The sequence below is a fragment of the Ochotona curzoniae genome, unplaced genomic scaffold (genome assembly GCF_017591425.1).
Source record: "Ochotona curzoniae isolate NIBS_2020 unplaced genomic scaffold, NIBS_Ocur_1.0 contig_2294, whole genome shotgun sequence".
NCBI classification, from domain to species: Eukaryota; Metazoa; Chordata; class Mammalia; order Lagomorpha; family Ochotonidae; genus Ochotona; species Ochotona curzoniae.
In genome coordinates, this window is record NW_024465405.1 from 4,961,646 (window position 1) to 4,986,003 (window position 24,358).

Below are 24,358 nucleotides of genomic sequence, written 5' to 3' on the forward strand. Positions count from 1 at the left end.
TGAACGATGCCACCCACTGCATCATGTGCCCACGAGCACACCCACGGCTCTGCAGCCATCCCCCCGGCGGAGCACGGTGCCACTCGAGTGCCCGCCACACCGCCTGCTGCCGGTGGAGGTGTGTGCAGGGGCTCTGTGTCTGGAAGACTTCTGGACAATCCATGGCTTTGGGGTGTCTGCTGCGCTGCTGAGGAGGGAGTGCCAGGCCAGTCGCTGCCAGCACGGCAAGCAGAGGCCCAGGCCCCTTCCCTTCCCAAGCAGGACCTGCCACCTTGTCCAGGTGCCCCTGCAGGCCAGCCTGAGGGCATGTACGGGCAGCCCTGGAGGTCACCCAGAGGGAGGTCGCCTGGAGGGGTCAACTGGCTGCAGCGGGTGACACCGCTAGGCCCCGGGTGCTCCAGTTGTGGGCCTGCCTTGTTCGGTGGAGTGTTCTCAGAAACTCCAGCAGACGGCAATTTCAGCCATGCACTTCAAAGGGAAAAACTTTCCTGTGGCATTTTACCTGTAGTGTCCCCTTGGAGTGGGCAAGTCTGGTGACCACCACTGGCCAATGGACATTCCAGAAGGGTCCAGTGCAGCATGCTAATCCTCTGTCCTAGGGTGCTGGCTCATGTCACAAATGCTTTCAGTCCAGCTCCCTGCTTCTGGCCTGGAAAGCAGCAGAGTCACTGGGACTCTGCATCCACGTGGGAGACCCAGAAGAAGCTCCTGGTTTCTGGCTTCAGATCAGCTCACCCCTGTAAAATTGGCCTTTCAAATAAAAAGAAATCTTAAAAAAAAAAAAAAAAAAAAAAAAAAACAACCTAGAAATGTACGGAGTGTAAACCCTGGGTGGCAGAGCCTCGTGGAATGGTGGTCTCAGCCGCCTACTGAGGGCCCATGGCAGGTGCAGGGCCTTCCCCTGCCTCCTAGGCTGCCCCTGGAGCCCCCAGCCGCAGCTCACCAGGGATGCTCTGTGGGACACACAGGGCCTTTGCCTCATTTGGCTGCTGAAGAAACTGCTGCTTAAAACAGCACATTCTCTAAGCAGAACTGAGGCAAGGTATCAAGAGGTATCTGACTGCAGAGCTGCCTTGACCAAAAACCCGCTCAACTGGACTCTGTGCTGGACGTTACGGGTTTGGGCACAGCCAGCTCCAATCCTGCCCAGTTTCTGGCCGGCCAAGTTCGCCCTGTGTCCCCGGGGAGTCCCCCTTCTCTTTACTCTTTCTGGTAAAGGCACTGGATCCAATGGGGTTGGAACTTTCCCCTAACAAGCTCATCGTGCTCTCATTTCGTTCCAAAGGCCCTACCCGCTGACACAGGTCGCTGGGTTTACAGCTGAAGATGCACACTTCAAGGGGAGACGGTTCAGCCCGACACGGCAAGGCCGCGCTCCCAAGAGCTTCAGGTAAGCGTCCGGGTGCTTGGTGTTCCACTGCGGCAGGCCACCTGCACCCTGTGGCTCGGGCCCCTTCTCCACATCAGCCCACCTTTGTCTCCAGCCTCGCAGCTCCTGCAGAGGTACCAACCGGCCTGTCCGTGCCGAGCACCAGACGAGTGAGTCAGGCTTATCTGGATCACCTGGACCAGTCTCATCTCGAGATACTCCACTTGCTGTTAGCCTTGCAGTCCGTCTTGCTGTGCAAAGTCACGTAGTCACAGGTTCCAGAAACCATGGTTTCTCATACAACAGCCACAGAGCGTCATGCACACACCCCTAAGTTCTCTGCTGGAACTTTTTACCTGAAAGCATGAACTCATCTCGCTAAGTGACCAACACAAAGGAATGTGTCATGCGAAACGCAAGTGGAGAGGATGAGGGCAGGCAGCTCCCGGAGGAATATTCCTCTAGCGCAGTTAGGGATGGGGCGGGGGAGGCAGGCAGCTCAGCGGGCAGGGGTCGCCAGGGAGCACTGCCCCCACTGCAGGGTCCTGCTGCCAGCTAGACTGTGCGGCCCTTGCAACAACATGCAAGGTGAAGCCTCTCCCTGGGGCACCCGCATCCATATTGGGGTACCTGGCATGCGAAGCCTCTTCTGGGGAACCCGCATCCCGTATTTGGGGTACCTGGCATGGAATCCTGCCTCACCCTCTGACCCTGCCTCCTGCTGCCGCACACTGGCACCCACATAGGAAGCCTGAATACAGCTGCTGGCTCCTGGCTTCTGCCAGGCCCAGTCCTGCCGATGCGGGCATCTGGGGAATAAACGAGCATGGAAAATCCCCCCTCCCCTAGAGATATAGCTTTGTCTTTCAAACAGAAAATAAATGATTTTTTAAAAGTTGAATTTATTTTTATTGGAAAGGCAGATCAGATTGATGAAGGAGAGACAGACAAAAACGAAACAAAACAAAACCCTTTCATCCTCTGGACCACATCAGCCAGAAGCAAGCCTACCAGGAGCCAGGAGCCTCTTCCGGTCTCCCACGCAGGTACAGGGTCCCAAGGCTTTGGGCCATCCTTGACTGCTTTCCCAGGCCACAAGCAGGGAGCTGGATGGCAAGTGGAGCAGCCGAGACATGAACTGGCACCCACATGAGATTCACCCATATGAGATTCTGGTGCTTGCAAGTAAGGATTTAGCCATTGAGCCATGTGTTTGAGCCCAAAATAAATAAAATGTTTAAAGAAAAATGAAGAATGTATCCAACAGCTTTGGGCTGAATTATGGGTCTTTAGTCTGTAACGAGATTGAAAATGCCACTCTGACTCAGTCCTTTTCCTCCACAGCCCATCTTATGATTTTTTTTTTTTTTTTTTAGAAATAAAAGCAAGGATGATGTACCCCCTAGCAGCCAGTTGCAAGCGCAATGGGCAGTTAGCATGCCAGCATGTCACTAAAGCCACCCCACTCTGGGTGAAAGTGCTGCCGCCTGGACGGCCTTTTACGTGAATGTTGGTGAGGGGAAGGGCATTGAGCCGGGCTGAGGCACTGCCCCAAGGCCACCCTCCCCTCAGGCCACAGGGGACACCTTGGGTGTTGCTTCTTGGCTTCTGCCCCTCAGGGCCTCCCAACACCTGCAGCCTCTGCCAGCCACGTTTTCGGTTTCATCTTGGTCCAGATTAGACCCAGGACACTGCCTTTAGCCTTGCTAGGCCTGATCAACTTTTCTCCTAGCTAAAGCACTCCATTTTCAGAAGCGTGTAGCACTGGCTTTAGAGAGCCCGATCCTTGGCACCTGCTGCAGCGCCCCCTGCTGGGCTCTGAGGGGATGCTGGCGGCCAGCTTGGGGACCCCAGCCTCTCCCTAGCTAACTCTTCGCAGCTCAGGGTTCCAGCTGTGTCCACTCCTGCTGCCTTCCCTTCCACAGCAATTTACCAAGTGCTAGTCTCCCCCCGTGGGCCTGTGCATTTGTACAAGCTCTCCCCTTGGGCTGGGAGTCCCTGAACCTGTGTCTTGAGCCTCATGCCCCCAGGACCGGCACCTGCCTGGAACAACACAGGGCTAGGGGTAGCAGATGCGGGCCAAGGGGAAACCCGTCTTCCTACACGCTTCTGCCTCTGGTCTCTCGGGGGCTGTTCCCTGATCTGTTGAACAAGAGCCTGCGTTTGGCACGTCACAAGGCCTTGCCAGAGGAAGGACAGTGTGTGCTGCAGGGAGTAGCCCTGAGTCCACCGGGTGGGGCCATGCTGATTCAGCTGGACCACAGAGTCAACCTCCAGGGTTCATGTCCCGCTGCAACCCAGAGTCAGGCCAGCCCGCTCTGCTGAGGGACACGTGGCGGAGAGTGTCCCAGGGAGGTGGGGAGCAGCTGGCCGGACAAGCCTGACCCTCCAGGGCGTCAGCTGACCATCCTAGACTGAGTGTGGAAGCCAGAACCCCAAGAGTGGCTGTGTTTGGAGGTGGAACCCCTGAGTCATTGTGCCACGAGGGCAGGCCCTGGCACTGGTGATGCCGCCCTGTATCAGAGAGCTTGCATTCAACCTGGGCTCCACCTCGATCCCAGCATCCTGCAGCCAGTGGGGATGGCTAGGAGGCAGCAAGGATGAGCAGGTGGGTTACTTCCACCCGTATGGGAGACCCACATTCCATGCTCTGCTCTGGGGAGTGAAGCAGCTCTTCCTGTCTCTCTCCAAGCAAAGCAAGAAGAAGAGGACCCAGGGAAGCCCTTTGCTGAGCACAGGGAGGCCGCTGGGCACACGGCTGGGCGGCAGCTGCCCCAGGGACTACAGAACGTGCCCCGGAGTGGACTCCACCTCACTGGCCTTGAGTTGACTTCTCAGCCTCCCAACTGGGAGAGGATTAATGGACACCTGTTGTTTGAGCTCCTGCTGTTTGAGCCTCTGGGGCCGTACAGACTGCCACCTGCGACTCTAGTATCGCACATGGGCGCTGGTTCGTGTCCTGGCTGCTCTCAGAAAAGCAGCAAAGGATGGCCCAAGTGTTGGGGCTCCTGCCCTCCCCATCGGGAGACTGGGATGAAGCTCCTGGCTCCCGACTTCAGGCTGGATTCATCCTGACCTGTGAGGCCATCTGGGGAGTGAACCAGCAGGTGGAAGACCTGTCTCTTTGTCTGTATTACTTCTATTTCAAATAATAAATAAATGAGGAAGTTGCTTTACAGAGAAAAGCAAAAGCTCTGTGTGGTGCTGCTCAGCAGCCTGAGCCGGCCAATACACGGGCTGAGGTCGGAGAGGCAGCCCCTAGCCCAGAAGGTGCTGGGCCCTGGTGCCAGGGAGCCCGCAGCAGGCGGCTCCTAGCTGCAGCGCCCAGGCCCTGGGCCAGGCTGCACAGCCCCCTCCCGCCTGCTCTGCTCTGACAGAACACCACAGATGAGGTGACTGCTAAGGACCGGGCTGAGCTATCCCCGGCCAAGGTGCGGGCAGCCCCCCAGGGCAGAAGGGACGCCCCCTCGGAAGGGGCAGTGCCCCCCACGCCTCGTCCCATGAGGCCCCACTTCCCAGCACCCATGCACTGGGCATCGGTTTCCCACACGGGTTACCAAGGGGACGGGAACAGGGACAGCTGGGAGTTGCTGGTATTGAACTCTCCCAGCTGTGGCTAAGGGGCTGAAGCGGCCGGGTGGACACTCGGTGGACATGCCCCCTGCCCCACCCCTGCTGTCTCTGGGCGGCCTGTCCCTGCAGTCCTGCCAGCCCCTCTGGATTGTGACCGGGTGGGCTGGGGCAGCCTCGTCCAGCCGCCAGCGCCCTGGAATGTGAGGCCAGGACACCAGCTCCACAGGGGCAGCTCGGGGACAGCCCTCCCGGCCTCGACCTTCTAAATCTGGGTGAGAGCCAGGGCAGGTCGGAATGGTGCCCGCTGAGAGCCGGTGCCAGGCTGCAGGGTTCAAGTCCCACTTGTGTCACACGGCATGCCTCTGTCTGTCACCAGACAAGATGGGGTAACAACCCCGGTTTTATGAGGCAGCTCTGAGCAGGGGAGGGCCTGAAGCGGCCGGCAAGGGTGCAGGCCCCACCCAAGCTGCCAGCAGGCCCAGTGGGTGCAGGCCTGCTCCCTGCATTCCAGGGGTGCCTCCGCCCTCGCCAGCCTGGCTCCGGGCTCTTATCTGCTGTCGCCAGGGCTCTAGCCGGCAAGTGGGCGGCGTCAGGCTGACTCAGGGGAACGGTCACCCACGTGGGGCACCAACCAGAGCGGCACCCTCCAACCCAGGGGGCCGCAGCCCTGCCCTCCGTGCAGCTCACTCAGCTAAAGCCTGCAGAAGGAGAAGCTGACACGGCCAATCCTCTTGCCCAACCGTCCGGCCGCTCACGGCATCCCTCCCGTTCTCCCCGACCCCGGCCCGGACCAGGCGACACGAGCCGTCCGCGACCCCCGGGCCTCCCACCGGGTCAGGGCCTCGGGTGCCTGGCCGGGAAGCCCCGCCCCCGGTCGCCGATAGCCAATCAGCTAGGGCCAAGCCACATGTCCCCGCCCCCAGCCGCGCGCTCTACCAATCAGAGAGGTTCTCACCGCGCTCTGCCTCCCGCTGTTCTCGAATCGAGCTCCCAATAAAGTTCTCGGCCGCGTTGATTTTTTTTTTTTTTTTTAAAGCGCCCGCTGCCCTCGCGGTCGCTGCCGGGGAAAGATCGAGTGTCCGCCCGCCACTTCCGGTCCCGCCGCCCGCCCGGAGCCGGCGCGGCCCTGAGGGCCGTGAGGAACCGTGAGGAACCGTGAGGGCCGTGAGGGCCGTGAGGAGGCCTGAGGAGGCCTGAGGGGCCGTGAGGGCCGCGAGGAGCCCTGAGGAGACCTGAGGGCCGTGAGAGCCGCGAGGAGCCCGGAGGAGGCCTGAGGAGCCCTGAGGGGCCGCGTCTCGTCGCCGCCGCCGCCGCTCGGGCCGGGCATGGTGTTGGGCGCCGGGCGCGCCTCGCCTGTCTCCGGGGGCCCAGGTGAGAGGCGGAGGACGGGCCCGGGCCCAGGCCGGGTCGCGGCGGCGGGGTCCTGGGCGTGGCGCGGGAGCGGGGCTCGGGTCACCGGCGTCCCGGAGCACGGAGGCTGAGGCCTTGGGGTGCGCGTCGGGAAGTGGGGGTGCGGAGGGGAGGCGGGTGGGGGCAGAGCTGCTGGCCTCGGGGGCCAGGTGTGGCACCCCAGCCGCCGAGGGGACCCCGCCGGAGCGGCCTGCCCTCCCGCACGCGGGGCAGGCGGAGCTGCCGGCGCCGAGGCCGAAGGGCCCGAGGGTCCTGCAGCGCCTGCCCACGGTGACGGCTGCGGAAGCCTTCCCGGCCACGGCTGGTGCCATCGTGATTTCTCAGAAGCTGGGCGATGAGGCAGCTGGGACCCAGCGTCCTGCCGAGGGCCACCAGCTCCCTGTGGGCCCGGCTGGGGTGCCAAGCCGTCAGCAGCGGTGCCAGCGTGGGCCCGGGCGGCGCTGGGCACGTGCAGGCCTCCTGGGCTCCTGCCCGTCGCCGTGCCAGCCTGCGGAGCGGCCGGTCCGGGCGCGGGACACGCCGGCACCGCTCTCCGGCTGCGGTGCGTCAGGGAGCACCTGCTAAGGCATCGCAGGGCTGTGAGGGGGCAAGGTGGCTGCTGCCTGGGAGGTGACACGGTGACAGTGCGTGCACTGTTGTGCCACGTGGAGGTCTGCTTGGGGAGGTGGCATGGCAGGCTGAGGCTGAAGACGCTGGAGCGGATGAGCTCACCGAGTTATGATCGGAGCTGTCCCAAGCTGCCTGTGTGAAGTGTGACATTGACCAGGACCTCAAGCCAGGACCGCACTCGGGGTCAAGTGATCGCCCTGGGAGCGCTGCTGGGCACGCCGCCTCAGGTCCCCCGTCCCGGTGCACGCAGGTCCCCCCGTCCCGGTGCACGCAGGTCCCCCCGTCCCGGTGCACGCAGGTCCCCCGTCCCGGTGCACGCAGGTCCCCCCGTCCCGGTGCACGCAGGTCCCCCCGTCCCGGTGCCCACGGGTCCCCCGTCCCGGTGCACACGGGTCCCCCCGTCCCGGTGCACGCAGGTCCCCCCCGTCCCGGTGCACGCAGGTCCCCCCGTCCCGGTGCACGCAGGTCCCCCCGTCCCGGTGCACGCAGGTCCCCCCGTCCCGGTGCACACGGGTGCGCGGTGGGGTCCTCCTGTTGCGCCTGCGTTTGGATCCGTGCCGCTGCCTTTGTGATTTACTGAGAAGGCAGAGCGGAGGAGAGCTGCAGCGGGAAAGCTTGCACGTGCAGCGGCCCCGGTCAGGAGCCAGGCCTTGCGACGGCCTTTGTGTGTGGGTGGCAGCGGCCTAGCTCCCCGGGCCTCCAGTGCGCTGGGCCCGGGAACGGGCTGCCGGGGCTCCGCACGTCCACGCGCGGCGTGCTGCTGCGCAGGGGACCGCGAGTGTTCCAGGCAGGGCAAGGGCCCGATTGGGCAGCAGCGCCCTGCGATGGCTCTGAGGGGCTCGCGAAGACGGGATGGCAACGAGGAGAGGGCGGATCCTTGTATTGGACTTCTAGTGTTGTTACCTGAGAGTAGTTCTGGACTAAGGCAGACTTTTCCCTGAGAATGTGCTGTGCGAAGGAAATGCGCCTTAACTTTAATGAAAAGAAGTTGGTGGAGTCCATGCCAGGCGCGGCGGGCTGGCTCCAGAGAACGTTCCAGAGAGCGTGGCCTCCGCTGGGGACAGGGGTGGCGGGAAAGCTCTGCGTGGGTGCAGAGTGTGGGCTTTCTCAGTTGTGGTGTGAGCTTAAAGGTCAGTAAGAGAAGCTTGAAGGCATTGCTTTCTCTGGGCTCCCCTGAGAAGAGAATCTGGTTTGGGGTGTTCGTTGTGACTTCATCTCGATGTGGCTGGTACCAAGAAAGGTAGCTCACTTGATCTTAACCAAAAGGCCAAGAAGCGATAGAAATGTAGCTGTGTTCAGTGAGCTACAATGTAAGTAGGAGAGGCAGCTACATTAACAAGCTACAGTGTCTCCAGCTTTCCTCGGTGAGGAGGGCAGAGCCTTGGGGTGCCCCTCATCCTCCCGGCTCAGCCCGGAGGTGTGGATGTACTAGTGGGTACTAGTGGGCATACCAGTGCACGGGGCCCTGTGCAGGCACTGGGGAGGCTCCCTGACTGGGCTCAGCATACTGGGGGTACAGGGCCCGGTGCAGGCACTGGGGAGGCTCCCTGACTGGGCTCGGCACAGAGGGGGTGCGGTGTGTGTTCAGTTCTCAACTTTGTCTTTTTACAGTTTTGCTTCAGGCCTAGGGTTGAGCTAGGCCCTGGCAGGAGGATTACTCAGAGCCTTCATGGAAGGGCCAGCCTTGGTGTGTGCAGAACTTGTCAGCACATCAGCATGGGCACAGACTGTGTTTTCTGCGGTGCCCGGTCGCTGTGTGGCGCTCCCGTCCGACCCATGTCTGTTCTCTTTCAGGGCGAAGGTGGCAGGGATGCTGACCCTGGCCAGCAAACTGAAGCGGGACGACGGTCTCAAGGGGTCCCGGACGGCAGCCAGCGCCCCGGACTCCACCCGGAGGGTTTCAGTGAGAGACAAGCTGCTTGTGAAAGGTAAGTGCTGTCCCTGGGGGCAAATGGAATTTACCAGAAGCTCTCTTGGAACACAGGGCAGACTGTAGCTGAATAGTAATACCTGTTGAGAAAGATTTTGAAGTATAATGTGTTTATTATCGCTTGTAGAATCAGGGCCTTGTGGAAGTTTCAAGGAGATGGCACGAGAACCTGAGTTGTCCCTCAGGCAGGTGCTGTAGCAGGTGCGCAGCTCGTCTCGGCGCCGCCCTGGTCCTCGCCTTCCCACCGCGCAGCACGGGGTTTCTGCCCTGAGAGGTGGAGGGAGGCGCCGGGGCATCTGTGGGGAGCCTACGGCAGCGGAGTGAGTCCGCGCAGCCTCGGTCACCAGGAGCAGTGTCCTGGGGCTGCAGCCGTCTGCACCGTCTTGGCTGGGAAAGGAAGACTGACTTTGGAGACTGTTTAGAAGTTTGCAGTGCTTGACGGGGTGTGAGTGAGTGAGTGAGTGAGGAAGAGTTCTGCATCCATTTGTTAAGTTAGTTTGCACAGCACGTCGGAGCTCATGAAGAAAGGCTTGCTGCCCTGGAGCTGCTCACAGCTTGCGACACTTACAACAGGTGTTTACATTTCCCATACCTGGAGAGCACTGTGTCAGAACTGCCTCATGGTGATCGATGGCACGTAGTTCTGGGTGTTGGTGTGACCCAAGCACTCCCAGGGTGGGAGACTGGCATGGGTGGAGGCAGTGGACTTCCCCGACACGGATGCTCGCTGAGCTGGGAAGGTACTGGGTTTGTGCAGACCTAGGGTGGACTAAGAACAGTTGTTGGTTCTGTTTTGAACCTCCTGCTTCTCCCTGTGAAGTATGGCTCTGGATTGTGCTTGGGTTGCTACAGCACTGGAGGTTCACTTGGTGAGAACTGGGGGACACTTGGCCTCGTGGGCCTCAAGTCTCCTCAGATCCTGGCTTCAGGGCTTCTGGCTGCGGAGGCATCTGGGGCCTGTGGGCTAGGGGCTTGGCGGTGTTAGTCTGGAGCCACGGTGAGGGCAGAACAGCCGGGGAAGAGCAGGGACATGCTGACAGCTAGATTGGCGCATCCTTTTGACCCATCATGGCCATGGCTAGGAAGCTTTGGTGCACTGGCCACCCCAGACAGGCCCTTTCCTGGGCACTGTCTTAGTCTCTTTGTGGCAGGGTTATTTGTCACAGTTCTCAAGGCCGCAGTAGCCCAAGTCACCAGGATGGCATGTGTGGTGGCACCTTCAAGATGTGCTCTGTGCCTGCGTCCTCCAGAGGGAGCAACGGCTCATGGTGTGTGAGATGGCCCCCGGTGGGATCTCCAGCCCTGGCTGAGGACAGAGCCCCTGTGGGGACCCGCCCGCCTGTGAGCACCACCACACCTGAGGTGCACATTTAACCGTAGCAGGTCCTGGTAGGGTCATCCTTGTGGACTCGCTGAGCCATGGCAGGTGGGCATTCATCCTGCAGCCGCAGAGAGGTCAGGAAGCCTACCCAGGCCGCAGCTGTGTGCCGGTGGGACTGCAAGTCCTAGGCAAGCAAGGTCATAGGGGTTCTGAGCTCTCGACAGGGTCCTGCTGGGAGTGACCCTAGGACCTGCCAGCTCAGGTCCCCCGAGTCTCTCCAGGGCCACCTGCTCAACGTGAGGTAGATGCTGGGCTGGGTTGATGGCCCATCTCTGAGCAGGCAATAGCTGTCAGCAGAGATGCAGGACCAACCCTGAGGGCTGCTCTTCCCCTCCTCCCTGGGACTCAGGGAGGCTCTAGGGCCCAACACACTTACAGGTAGCAGCACTAGACTTGGTGGCCACCTCTCTTGTCACCTGCTTTGCTGGGCTTGCTAAGTGGTAAGTGGTATATGGGCTTGGCGGGGGAGGTAGGGTGGACAGGGGTGGGGCTGTGCTCTGATGGCCATGGCCGCCTGAACTGGACTGGCTGAGTGATGAGTGGGCTTTGGGGAGGTAGGTGGGCTGAGGTGGGCTGTGCTCTGGCAGCCGTGGTCGCCTGGGCTGCTCTGAGCGTGTTTGCTGTGCGGCTTGCACTTGGGAGTCTTGTTGCCTCGCCGCTGGCTGCTGTGGCCTGCATCCCCCTGCGGATTGTGCTGGTGGCAGTGGTGCTGTGGAGGGGAATACCGCAGAGCTGGCTGGGCATCCCAGGGAGTGCTCTGGGGACGTCCTCTCCCTGCGAACTCTCCATGGAGCTTTTAAGGCCAGCAGGATCGCTGCCATTGTTGCTCTCCTGGGCTGGAGTGAGGATCAGCATGTTGTAGAAAAGTCTGTGTGGACTTAGTGCCATGGCTGGGTTTCTGGTTGGGGACAGAGGTCGTGCAGGGCCGCTATTACAGAGCATCCTCAGAACAACCCTGGTGGAGGTGGGTAGAGCTGTGCCAAGCAGTTGTAGAGCTTGCACGCTGGCCAAACCTTCCAACACATCGCAGACCACCAACACTGACAGGCCAGGGGTTGGCTGGTGTGGTGCCTTACTGGCCTGCGATGTGGGCTTTGGCCGTGCGACGGAGCCACTGCACAGCTCAGGGGGTCTTATTTTTCTTGGAATAGTGGGCCCAAGTCTGAAGGGTGACAGGAGGCTGGTGTCAGCTCTCCCTGTTTGACCTCAGGCTCCCAGAGGCTCCCGGGCTGTCCTGCAGTGGCCACACAGGTGTTTCCTGGGGTGCCTTCCGGGCCAGAACTGGGTGGGTGCTGGGAGAAGCAGTTCTAGGAACGTGCGGGTCACTGAGGAAGCAGGGTGTTGGATCTATGTGTTTCCTGGAGGCCTGGCCGGGCAGTCCTTGCCAGAGCCGTCTGTGTGACTGGTGGGTGTGTGTCCTGCCTGAGTCTGTCAAGGTCAGAGTCCAGTGGTGCTCCCCACCCCTAGGAACACCCTGCTGGGCAGGATTCACTGCTGTCTGTATCTCCAAGGTTGGCACTTCTTCCTGTGCCGGCTGAATGTCCACTTGTCCCCCTGATCTCTCACTTGTTCCCTTTAACACCAGTGCATTGTCAGGGGCCCTGGGAGGCCTCCTGGGACTCTGCTGGGCTGGCAGGGTCCTTGTTCATGTTCAGATTTGAGGTGGAGCTTGTTCACGGTCAGCTCTGGGGTCAGGGAATGTCGCCTGTGGCCCAGGTGACTCCTGACAACATTCTCTGGCTTTGGCCGGAGGGGACGGGTGTTGTGTGTACCCTCCATGCTCTGGGCTCGCCCCTCGGGGCAGGGGCTGGGCCACCCGCCCACCAGACTTGCAGCGTTCCCTCCATGTGGGCTGCTGGTTCTGAGGAGCAATGCTGTTTGTGGGCCTTTCGTTCCTTTGTAACAGGCCTGTCATATACCCCCAGGCCCGTGCTGTTTCTGGAAGGAGAAAGAACCACCTGTTCCCCAGAGCTGCTTTCTCCTGCTGCCTTCGCCCAGGACCCTGGCGAGTGGACAGTGCTGGCCCTGGCATTCATTGCAGCACTCAACAGCGTGAGGCTGGGGGAGTAATGTGCTGTAAAACAGGTTTAAAAACTCCAGCAGGACCGGCTCTGTGGCATAGTGGATAAAACTGCTGTCCTTAGTGCCCATACCCTATTTGGGCATCACTTCAAGTCCCGGCTGCCCCAGTTCCCATCCAGCTTCTTGCTTATGGCCTAGGAAAATAGCAGAAGATGGCCCAAGTCCTTGAGAGGCCTGGAGGAAGCCCCTGTTGTTGAGACCAGCCCAGCTCCAGCGATTGCGGCCATTTAGGGAGTGAGCTGGCGGATGGGAGATGCTTTCTTTCACTTACTCACTGTCACCTTGTAACTCTGCCTTTTAAGTTAGTCCACTCTGGGTTGAGGGTTATAGCAGTGACTGACATGGGGTTGAGCAGTTAGCCACGGGCTGGCCTTTCCTTGCTTTGGCTGAGGCTCAGTGCCAGTGGGGCAGGCCTGGCAGCCTCGGCAGTTCCTTCTTGTGCTCTGATCGCCCAGCAGGGCAGGGAGGACTTGTGCACGCCATGGGTGAGGGGTCGGGGTGGCCTCTGCTGTGTGCATGCTGGAAGCAGGCGGCACGAGCCCTGGGGTCCATGCTCAGTGACGCTGCGCTCTGCTGCGGAGCTACAGCCGCGTCCCAGAGTGTGGGGCTGGGAAGCCTTGGAGTGCAGAGGGAACGGCGTGCCACCACGCTTTCTGGAGGGGCTGATGTCCTGTGACCCACATATGTCCTAGATGAGGGGCTCCAGGAGTGCAAAAGAGGTGCGACTGAATTTGAATGCCTGACACCGGTGAAGAGTGGTGTTGTTTTAGTTTTGGCCTGCAAGGACATCTCTGGAGGCCAGGGTCACGTGGGAGGAAGCAGCCAGGCCTTGTGGGAAGTTGCTGGGTTGCTGCCCAGGCAGAAGGTCCTGGCTGCTCAGCCTGGAATTGTCTGATGGGGTGAGGACTAGGGCTGGCGTCTGTGACTGGCCTGCGGGCCAGATGGTCTCAGGCATTGGTTTCTCACGGATCTGCCGGCTGGAGGCCAGGACCGAGTTCACAGAGGGCACTGGCAGATCTGGCTCCTGGGTGGGTGAGGTTCTCTGGCTCACCTGGCTGCCTCTGCACTGTGTCCTGTTGGGGAGAGAGGGCCAGCACTGTTTTCTCTGGTTAGCCCCGCCCTCCTCACCTCCTCTGACCTGATGGTTATCTTCTGGCGGCTTCTTGGATTGTGAATTAACCTTGTGTTAGCATCTGCTGAAGCCCCACTCCAGGTGTCAGCTCACTAGGGGCTTAGGGCTTTCACATCCAAGGGCGGGGGTGTTCTCTGCAGATTCGCCTGTGGGTAGAATGGCTCCCAGCCCCACAGGAGCTCACAGCGTGAGCCCTCACCCTGTTACCCAAGCACAGCATTTGCCCCGCCCAGTGCGAGGGACTGAGCAGGGGCAGGGGCAGGCTGCATGGTCCCACCCATGAGGAGGTGACAGGAGGCTGGGGAAGCAGCAGTGAGCCTGCTGTGTGCGGCCCAAGTGGAATGTGGGAGTGTGTGCCGAGTGGGGGCTCAGCGGGCTCTGCTGTTTCACGGTAGTCGTGCTTGCAGGGGGCCCTGCGGTTTGAACTTTGAAAAGGAAGAGTTTCATTTCTCAGAAGGAAGTTTTGCAGCTGTGGAGTTGTGCAAGATGCCAGCGCCTCCCAGAAATGCTGGGCTGCTCGGCAGGAGAGGTGTCCATGACCTGGAAGAGGATATCTGTAGGTTCTGTACCTTTACTGCCAGGGCTGGTGTCCTTGGCAGAGGGGGGTGTTCAGGTCCTGGCTGCTCCACTTCCCATCCAGCTCCCTGCTGGGGAAGCAATAAAGGATGCCTCAAAGCCTGGGACCCTGCACCCATGTGGAGACCTGGAGGAAGCTCCTGGCTCCTGGCTTCGGATCAGCTCTGCTCCAGCCATTGTGGTCTGTGGGGGTGAACCAGCAGATGGAAGATCTTTTTCTCTCTGTCTCTCCTCTCTGAATATCAGCCCTTAAGTAAAGTAAATAAATCTTGAAAAAAAGAATGGAAAAAGGAAAAGCCACGCAGGTAAAGATAGGCTTTGTTGTAGCAGGGCCTGAAGGCCGAGGGCCTTAAGAGGCGTGGGTCTGCCAGGCGTCTGGTGTAAGTGGGCCAAGGCAGATGGCCCGGGGAATCAGCACTTAAGGGCAGGTCCCGGAAGACGGGTCTGTCCTGTATCAGTTGTCTCTCAACAAAGCTGTTGTGAAACGTCCAGTCTGCAACTGAGTCCCTACTGTGCGTGAGGGGCCCCGCGTGCCCCCTGCAGGAGAGGCGGTCAGCCTCGTTGCTGCCCTCCACCCCCCACTCCCTGGCCCAGCCTTGAGCGCCAGGTCCCTCTGCTCCGGTTCCAGGTACTGAGAGGTCGTGGCTCGTCGGCTTCCTGACTTGCCTTCTTGATGCCTCGTGATGTTGAGCACATTTTCATATGCCTGGTGGGCATTTTTATGTCGTCTTTGAAGACACATCCTGTTGGTCACTCCATTTTTATTCATGCTATTTGTGTTTTGCTTTTTAACTGTTTAGATAGTAACACCTCACCAGATAATGACTTACCAACATTTCCTCCCAAGCAGTTGGCCGCCTTTTTCATTTTGTTGAAAACCTCTGCTGCTGTGCAGGAATTGTTTAGCTCACTTGTTTAGTTTTGCTTTTGCTCCCTGAGCTTTTGTATGATATCCAAAAACAAACAGACAAACAAACCCCATATCTGTCAGGCAAAGTATTCCCTGTACTTTCCTCAGAAGCGTTAGTTTCAGGATTTATGTTTTGTGTCAAGCCCATTTGGACTTGGTTGTAGATACGGTGTTGGATCTGTCTCATGCTGTGTGGGTGTCCACCTTGCCCAGCTCATCTCTGAGAGGCTGTCTCCACATCTCATTGATAACGTTTGGATTGATTTCTGGCTTCCTATTCTGTTTCATTGGTCTGTGAGCCTGTTTTTATGTCCGTGTCATCCTATTTTCAATTACTGTGATTGAAACCAGCGTGCGACTTCCAGGTGTATTCCCGAGGCACTGGCTCGTCAGAATCTTTGTGGTGTCGGACACGTGTCATTCTGTGAAACTGCATTGGCATTCTGGAAGACATTGCATTGAATCTATACATCACTTTGTGTCGTGTGGGCATCCTAACGTTAATTCTTCTAATCCCTGCAGAATACAGGGTTTGTTTGTATTTATTTGTGTCATCTTCAATTTTTTATAATCAGTGCTTTTTCATTTTCAGTGTTAAATTAGTTAAATTTATTCTGAAATATTTTATTTTTTAAAGGAAGATTTACTTATTCAGAAGTCTGAGTTACAAAGAGAAAACGAGAGATAGAAACAGATGTCCCGCTCACTGATCCACTCCCCGCAGGGCTGCAGTAGTCTGGGCTGCACCAGGCAAAGCCAGAAGCCAGGAGCTTCTTCTGGGCTCCCACGTGAGTGGAGGGCTCCCAGTGCGTGGGCCGTCCCCTGGTGCTGTGGCAGGTGCGTGGGAAGGGCAGTGACCGGGATGCCAGCGGCATGAGAAGACTTCACCTATGAGTAGTTTCTGTGTTGACTTGAATGATTGTGGTGACATGGAAGGGAACACTCGAGGACCTTTGCCTGAATTGGCTGGCTTGGTGTAAGTCACTTTTTGTACGTGAAGTCTACTAAATTGGCCAAGTGTTTAAAATGTAGACCAAGTTGCAGTTCAAACAGTTTATTTTCTTTCTTCTGTGTTCTAGAGAAAATTGCTAAGTTAGAGCTAGTGACTTTATATGGAGTAATTGATTAATATTAACAATAATCTCTTTGTTTCTACAGAGGTTGCAGAACTTGAAGCTAATTTACCCTGTAAGTATAGCATCCCAATTGAACGCCAAGTACTATGGAAGAATTACACAAAGAAACTTGTTTTAATCACCTTGTGTGGCAAAAAAAAAAAAAGGCAAGGGAAAGAAGGAACATCCCTGTTGTTGTGTGTGCTAGGGGCGCAGTCCAGGGCACTTAAGGGGCTGAAGCCATGGTGTGTGCAGCGTATGCAGGACACCCTCCCCGGGTAGCCGAGACCCACCCAGCTCGATCTTGTGTGTTGTCCACATGGGTCCCGTGCCACGTCCTCCTGGAGTGCCAGGCTAGGACGTGGTAGTGGGCAGTCCTGTTTCTGTTAGTGGTGCTACGTTTTTGCTCTAGAAGGTGTTTTCTGTCATTTGTGTTGGAGGTGGGCTGGCCGCGCGGCCTTGACGTCAGCAGGCAGCGCTGTGCTTGGGCCTGACACACCGATGCAGATTACCAGGCTGCACATGCGTGTGGGATATGATGCATTTTCTTATTTGTGAATCATTCTTTCTTTCCAAGTCCTTTATATTTCTTAGGACCATAACAATCTGAAAGTTGTGGCCATTCTAATTCGTTCTCATGTCAGCTTTGTTACCCCTATGCTGGATCTGAAACTGGTCGGAGGTTCCAGGCCCTGTTGGCAGGGGGCGCCTGCCGAGTCTCCTGCTCTTGGGGGGACACTCCAGAGGACAGGGCTGAGAGGGACCCTGCCTGTGGCCCCTTTGGGTGGATGTCCCAGAGGACTGGCTGTCTTGGAGGCCCAGCTGACTTTGCCCGTGGCCCCCTAAGCCTGCGTTCCCAACCCTCATAGTGGAATCAGCTGTATGTGGTCCACCATGTAGTGTGCATTTATGACAGAGAGTACATTTCTTACTCTGAGTCTCAGTTAAAACATGGATGGTTTGACCTCAGTTTTCTTCAACTCAAAACTAAGTGTGATGCCTTGGGACTCTATTTAAAGATTGTCTTGATGTGCTGAAGTATTTATAGATGAAGTGATTTGTTTCAAAATGCTCAAGGGAAACGGAGGTGAGGCAGGGTGGACGCACTGCTGTGTGATGCTTGTCCCCTTGGTCTGCCTGCATCCACCTGCGTCCATGTGTGCTAAGATGCTCTGCTCTTAGGAAACAGAAGTAAACTTCTACCTCCCGCTCCCTGGGACCTCACCGTGGGCCTCTGCGTTGAATGTGTGTTCACCTGCAAGCCACAGATAAATTCCCCCAACAAATGATTCATTCTGTTCTTTTTAAAAATATTTATGTTACTTGAAAATCAGATTTACTGAGAGAGAGCAAAAGAGAGAGAGATCTTTCATCTGCTGGCTCACACCCCAAGTCAGACCTAGGTAGGTCTGAAGCTGGGAGCCTGGAGCCTCTTAGGATCTACTATGTTGGTGCAGGAGCCCGAGGACCTGAGCCATCCTCCACTGCTTTCCCAGGAGTATCAGCAGGGAGAGGAATCAGAAGTGGAGTATCGGGACCAGAGCCAGTGTCCATATAGGATGCAGACACCGGAGGCCGAGGAGTGACTTGCTATGCCCCTGCTTGAGCCCCATTCGCGATGTTTTTAAAGATGAACCCTATCAGACGGTTGGGTTTAACTCCTAGAGCCTAGTTTAGATGCAGACATCTCATGATTGGCTTTCAGACCAGGATGGTTCACCTTGAACCTGATAGCCAAGGTGTTAGTTAGAAGCAGTGTGTGCTGCCTGCGTCCTTCCTTCCCGCTGCCCCCTGCACATTCCTGCATGGCGCATACACGGCTCCCGTCCACCCCACCCAGCAAGGATGAAGTGCAGTATTCTGGAGAGGAGGCAGGCGACGCCCGGGCAGACCTTCACTGTGCGTGGTGGGTGGTCTGAAACACTGCCTGCGTGCTCACAGCTGGAGCGCTGATTCTCCTGAGTCCTGGCCTACCTTGTACAGAGAAAAACCTTATTCTTGAGTTTTAATGAAGCTAAAACAAATCTCACTTTTAACCTTTTGCCTTTTTGAAGCTTAACCTTGTCTTGAGCTTTACAATTTTTATTTTCTTTAGTAGTTTTACAGTTCTGAATCCACCTTGGTGATTTCTTCATTCCTGATTAGAGGAGATGGTTTCTATGTCTGTGCTGTTGATGGTGGGTTCACACCTCAGCCGATACCTAAACCATTTACCTAACCCTAGTTAGATGCTCTTGTTACTTACATTTCAGATGCTTTTATCCTTTCAGGTTAAGATAGGGGAAAAGATTTTAAAAATCGTGTGTATACGCGCACATATATATTTGAAAGACAGGATGATAGAAGAGACAGAGATCTTCCATTTGTTGGTTCAGCCCCCAGATGGCCACACCAACCAGGGCCGGGCCAGGCAGAGCCAGAGTTCCAGCTGGGTCTCCCCTGTGGGGAACGGAGCCATCTTCTGCTGCTTTCCCTGGCGCATTAGTAGGGAGCTGGATCAGGGGAAGAGCCGTGGGACTGAGCTTGACCAGCTGTTCCATAACGGGCCCCAAATGAGGCGTGTTCTAGGTGTCCCCTGTGCGGTTCTGAATGTGTGACTTGGGGGAGGGGCTTGGACTCTGGTACCAGCTTTCTCCTCTGCATTGATCAGTTGGAGAGGAAGCGAGCCTGAGCCTTTACCTGCTGGCTCTCCCTTGGGAGCATGGCCAGCTGTGCTGTGACCGCTGCCTCTTAGGGTCTGCATTCCACTGAGTCCAGGCAGACCAACACAGGACGCAGGTCCCTTAGCCATATATATATATATTTTTTTTTTGAGTAAGGACTATGGCCACTTTTCCCCGCCCCCTGCCAAAGTTTGTTTGTTTATTTATTTGAAAGTCAGAAGGTGAAAGGAAAGACTGCCAGTTGACTCCCTAGCTGCAGTGCTTGGGACTGGGCCAAGCAGGGCCAAGGGCTTCCCTTGGGCATCCCGCAGGTGTGGAACCACCTGTAGCCTGAGCTCTCGCTCACTATTAACAAGTAAACACTGCAGGGGGCTCTGTGGAGCTCTGCTTCGAGCTCCACTTGTAGTCCAGCCCCCTATAGCTGGGAAGCAGCTAAAGCTTGGCCCCATGGGGGACCCCACTGGGGCTCCTCCTTCTGGCTTTGGGCTGGGCGAGTCCTGACCCCGGCCCCAGTTTAGGGAGTGATGCAGCGGATGGAAGACCTCTCATTCTGTCTACATCCCACCCCTACCCTCGTTGCTGTGCCTTTCAAAGAAAGTGACCAGTTCTTTTAAACATTAACATACACAAGATATCACTGACCAAATTACCAAAAAAAAAACCCTTCCTCCTCTTAAATAAGATGCATATTTAACCATAATAATAATTTAATAATTATTAATAGCTATTAATAATAATTATTAATAATTTAATAATTTAGTCAATTATTTTAACAGGTCAAGGAAAATTGTTTAAACAGTCTCATCAGTATTTCTGGGGTGAAGCGGGCCTGAACTCTGGGTGTCACTAACAGCAATCATGCAGGATCTCATACACAGAGTGAGCGGCCTTTGTCTTGGGGTGTCATTCTCAGGGGCCCACAAGCACTGAGAAGGAAATGAGACCTCAGCAGTGGAAGGGGTTGTGATGTAGTTCCTTCTTTGGAAATGTTCCTTGTGTTGGTTTGTGACCTTGAGCTGGCCATCAAGCCTCCCTGGACCTTTCTGTTGTCCTGGCTGAGAGTGTTGGGCCACATGGTCTTTTTTTTTTTTTTTTTTTAAGATTTATTTTTATTATTTTTTCATTGGAAAGGCGGATATACAGAGAGGAGAGACAGAGAGGAAGATCTTCCGTCCGATGATTCACTCCCCAAGTGAGCGCAACGGGCCGATACTATGCCGATCCGAAGCCAGGAGCCTCTTCCGGGTCTCCCACGCGGGTGCAGGTTCCCAAAGCTTTGGGCCGTCCTCGACTGTTTTCCCAGGCCACAGGCAGGGAGCTGGAAGGGAAACGGGGCTGCCAGGATTAGAACCGGCGCCCATATGGGATCCCAGGCGTGCAAGGCGAGGACCTTTAACCACTTGCGCCACAGCGCCGGGCCCTGGCCACATGGTCTTAAGGCGACTTCTGAATCTAAGTGTGCAAGTTCATGTTACAGAATTATAAAGCAAGTGTGAAAGGCATTACATCACTAGGTAACCGAGGTGCTCTGCTTATTGTCCGAGATTATAGGTCAATGCAGAGGAGTTGCATGCATTTCCACTCAGATTCCTTGTTCCCTGAGTGGTTCCCACTCTTGGTGCCATTTGCGTAAAGGAAGCAGCCTTCCTGCACACACTGGCTGCCAGAGGCTCTGAGCTGTGTGCCCTGCAGTCTGTGAGCACCAGCAGGGCACGTTGAGGTGCCAGGAAGGTGTGGCGATGTTGAATTCCAGGGAGCTCCAGGTGGGCGCCTCCCCTTTGCCATGGTGGGCACGGGTTAGGCTGTGTCTCCATGCTCGGAGGACAGACGGGGAGTCGTCCTGGGCTCCCTGTGTTCAGTCAGCCTGTCCACATACACCAGTCTTGAGCTGTGCAGGCATGGTTAAGTAGCTCAGTGGTTGAGTTAACGAAAGATCTTTGTGGTGACTATTGAAGGAAAGCATGTGCATGTGGAGTGAGCTAGAGACAGCTCAGTGTGGAAGAGAATGAGGAAAGCACATAGTGGCCGCTTAGCAGGTTGTCATCAGCTGCCTGAGTCCATGGGCCATCTGAGTCCTTTGTGTGTGGGCCGGGGTGAGCTCCTCGTGGGGACCGCTGGCAGGGCCCTGCCCTCCTGATGTGCTGTCTCTTTTGTAGGTACGTGTAAAGTGCATTTTCCTGACCCGAACAAGCTGCACTGCTTCCAGCTCACTGTCACCCCAGGTAATACGCTGACTTCACACCAACTCTAAAGGCTACCCAAAACTGTGATCTTCTGCTTGATTTGTTCTCTAGCTTTTAAAAAAGTTGGACATTAATATGAGTAATCACTCCATGTAAAGCTCTGTAGCTTTAGGAAAACAGAGTAAGGTAATCTTAAGGCCTTCGGTTTATATGTCAGTAAGCACATAGAGACGGACCTCCCAGCGTGGACATGTGAGTAACACATAGAGACGGACCTCCCAGCGTGTACATGTCAGTAACACATAGAGACGGACCTCCCGGCGTGTACATGTCAGTAACACATAGAGACGGACCTCGCAGCTTGTACATGTGAGTAACACACAGAGACGGACCTCCCGGCGTGTACATGTCAGTAACACATAGAGACGGACCTCCCGGCGTGTACATGTGAGTAACACACAGAGACGGACCTCCCGGCGTGTACATGTCAGTAACACATAGAGACGGACCTCCCGGCGTGTACATGTCAGTAACACATAGAGACGGACCTCCCAGCGGTGTGTATGTCAGTAAGCACATAGAAACAGAAGCTGAAACCATGCACGTACCGTGACGAATGCCCCCTGTGTGCCCTTGGTCAGATTGCCAGACCTCTCAGCAGCAGCCTGCCTGCACACAGTGGAGCTGGTGCCCAGCCCCCTCGGGAGAGTGGCAAGGATGGAGTCAGTACTTAGTACTTAGCCTATGGTCTTGTTGCCGGCTGTCCTTGGTACTCCAGAGTGCCATCTGCAGATCACTGCACGTTCTGGGTTAGGCTGGGCAGCAAGAGGCATGGAGGTACCCCTTCCTAATGCTGCAGCTCTGAGAGTGACTCACGGGCACACTGCCAGCCCACTGGCGCTGATCCTGCAAAGTGAGTGCTGGGTGGCATGGTAGGGAGGGAGATGGGTGGTGAGATGAACCAGGAGGGAGCGTCATGAGTGAGACACTGAGAGCCTTGTCACAGCTACCTGAGAAATAAAGAATGCAGACATTTGGTCAGGGACACTGAGACAGTGGCTGAGTCCTGGCCTGCCCGTCCTGGGGTAAGGTGTGTTTTTCTGAGGAAAATGTGTTAAAAAGAAATCAAGGGAAAGCCCACTGTTAGATGTGCTTAAAAACTTAAAATAAAAATTTGTCACGGAGTCAAGGACACAATATGAACTCAGTTGGGTACCAATCCTTCTGAGATGAAGAGAGGACAGGAAGGTGGTTACACTCGGCCTCTTGGGAAGAGGCCTGTCCTGTGAAGTCAGGGCGGTGAGGGAAGGTGATGCATGTCCTGACCGCTGACCAGAACCCGCAGCAGGTTCTGGGCACGCTGGCATGTCTCCTTGGTGATCCATCCTGTACTGGCTGCTACTTGCGTGAATCAAGAGCGGTTCAGTGTGCCAAGTCACTGCACCTGCTGAGAGCATTCCCCAGGGCCAGGGCTTCTGTCGCTCCACCCAGTGTCCAGCATGAACTCTGGGAACCTTGGCACTCACAGACCTTGGCTTCCAGGCCTCTTACTGTCCAGTCCACTCCCTGATAAATGATACATCACATAATGTTATAGCTGCTACGGTTGTATATGCCACGTCTTTCACATCCTTCTTGGAAATGGAGCATACTTGTTACAATTTAAGTATTCACTCTTCTTCAGATTAAAAAGTAACTTGTGTTTGTTGTGTTGGTACTACTTAATAACCAAGTGTTTGTATTTGTAGTAAGTGAACTTGGGAACATTATTGTCATGAAAAGGTAGCTAGCTCAGCCTGATTTGTGGGGCCTGTGAGGGGAAAGCTGGGGTGCTTCCTGCCTTGCCTGCAGCCCAACTGGACTTGCTCTGAAGCCTTAGTCCAAGCGTGCTGGCATTGGGGTGCGGCGTGGGGAAGCTGCATCCGTGTTTGTGGCTCAGAGCTCATTCTGGTTGCCACCTGCACTGAGTGATGGTCCCGATGGTGTTTGATGATCCTTCATGCTTGGGAAAGTAATTTGGTGATGGGGAGCAGAACAGACTTAAATCTTTTAAAATACAGTGAGGTGTTTTACTGCACCAGTTAGAACGGCTACAGGTGTTTTGAAAAGCTGTGCCCTTGGGTGACCACTGCTCGCTCCACCAGCCAGCAGTGTCTCCTGCCTCTTAGAGCCAGCTCCTCTGCCACTCTCACCTCACCCAAAACTCATTTCTCCTCGATTGCTATAAATTAGTTCTATTCATGATTGAATCTCGTGTAAGTAGAATATTACAAAGATATTTCAGGAAGTCCACGGAAACAGAATTGAAAGATTATATAGACATCCATTAGTCTACCTCTTTCTTTTACAAGTTTTTAATTCACATCTGTTAATTTGTATCATGGTTTTCTACCCCTTTTATTCTTTGCATAAATATGCTATAGTTTATTTTCCTCTTGGTGACATTTGGATTCTTGCTGGGTTTGCATATTCACACACAACGGTTTTATGCCATATTATTTCCCTTTCCTCAAGTGTGGAGTTCCTAAGTCAGGAAAGACGGTAACTTTTAGGAGATTTTCAGCTGTGTTTATAAGGGGAGAAGCTACACACAGCCTCACAACCGCCTCTGTACCCTGGATTGGGGGACAGCCACCCAACGCCACCCCAGGGTCCCCAACATGGGGCATGCTCCGAGGGTCCTGCTCAAGTGGTTTTGATAGTTCAACAATTCTGAATTACTGCCAATGTCACCACTCCAAGTATGATGAAATCTCTCCAGAATCCACTGGTTGATTAGTCTCTAGTCCACCTTAGAGTCTCCATTTGCCCAGGTATTCAATGCCAACACTAGGCCGGGGTAGTTGACCCATATGTTCTGTCCTGCATCCTCTGTTGTGTTGCCAGGTGTCCTCTGCAGACTCCATTGTACTGCCATATCGCCCATGTGCACCTGGATAAGCTGCCCAGTGCTCCGTCTCAACCACTGAGGAGGCCCGGCTCTGACACATGCACTCCACGTTAAACCAGGGAACCTGCATTTCTCTTTATGGTTGGAGTTCTGAGTTCAATGGTTCAGTTGGAGGGATCCTCAAAGAAACCGCATCTGAAGTGATCCCAGAGGAGTTGCCCAGGCTCCTGCATCAGAACCTCTCCGATGCCAGATCTTGTGCATGTTGGCCAGTGGCCCAGCCCGACTTAGTCCACCTCCTGTCCTAGCAGGAACACGGGCTTTTCCTGACTAGCCCTCACCCATTCTAGTTCACACTGTTGAGTGTTACAGCCCAGCCTATCCTGGTCCCACCCAGACACAGCTCACACTTGGCTCAGCAGGGGCAGAGACCTAGCCTATCCCATAGTACATCTACCCTGGTTCTCACAGGCACCAGTGGGTACTGAAGTCTAGTCCAGTCCTGCACACCCCAGACCCAGTCCACACCTGGGCT

At 56.0% G+C, this 24,358-nt stretch overlaps 1 protein-coding gene across 5 annotated transcripts in view; it reads left to right on the forward strand.

Annotated features, from left to right (window-relative positions):
* Positions 1-6,026: 6,026 nt before the first annotated feature.
* Positions 6,027-24,358, forward strand: part of UBE2F (ubiquitin conjugating enzyme E2 F (putative)) — a 37,897-nt gene continuing 19,565 nt past the window's right edge. For 2 of the 5 annotated variants that reach the window (XR_005883124.1, XM_040972356.1), the window contains exons 1-4: positions 6,182-6,313; positions 8,756-8,889; positions 16,131-16,160; positions 20,907-20,972. Coding sequence is in view for 4 of the 5 variants with exons in the window: in XM_040972356.1 (XP_040828290.1) it covers positions 8,772-8,889; positions 16,131-16,160; positions 20,907-20,972 (214 nt within the window). In the remaining variant the exon portion in view is untranslated. Of the gene's footprint in view, positions 6,314-8,755; positions 8,890-16,130; positions 16,161-20,906; positions 20,973-24,358 lie in introns of all 5 variants that reach the window. The other 3 variants (XM_040972358.1, XM_040972359.1, XM_040972357.1) reach the window with 3 other exon arrangements.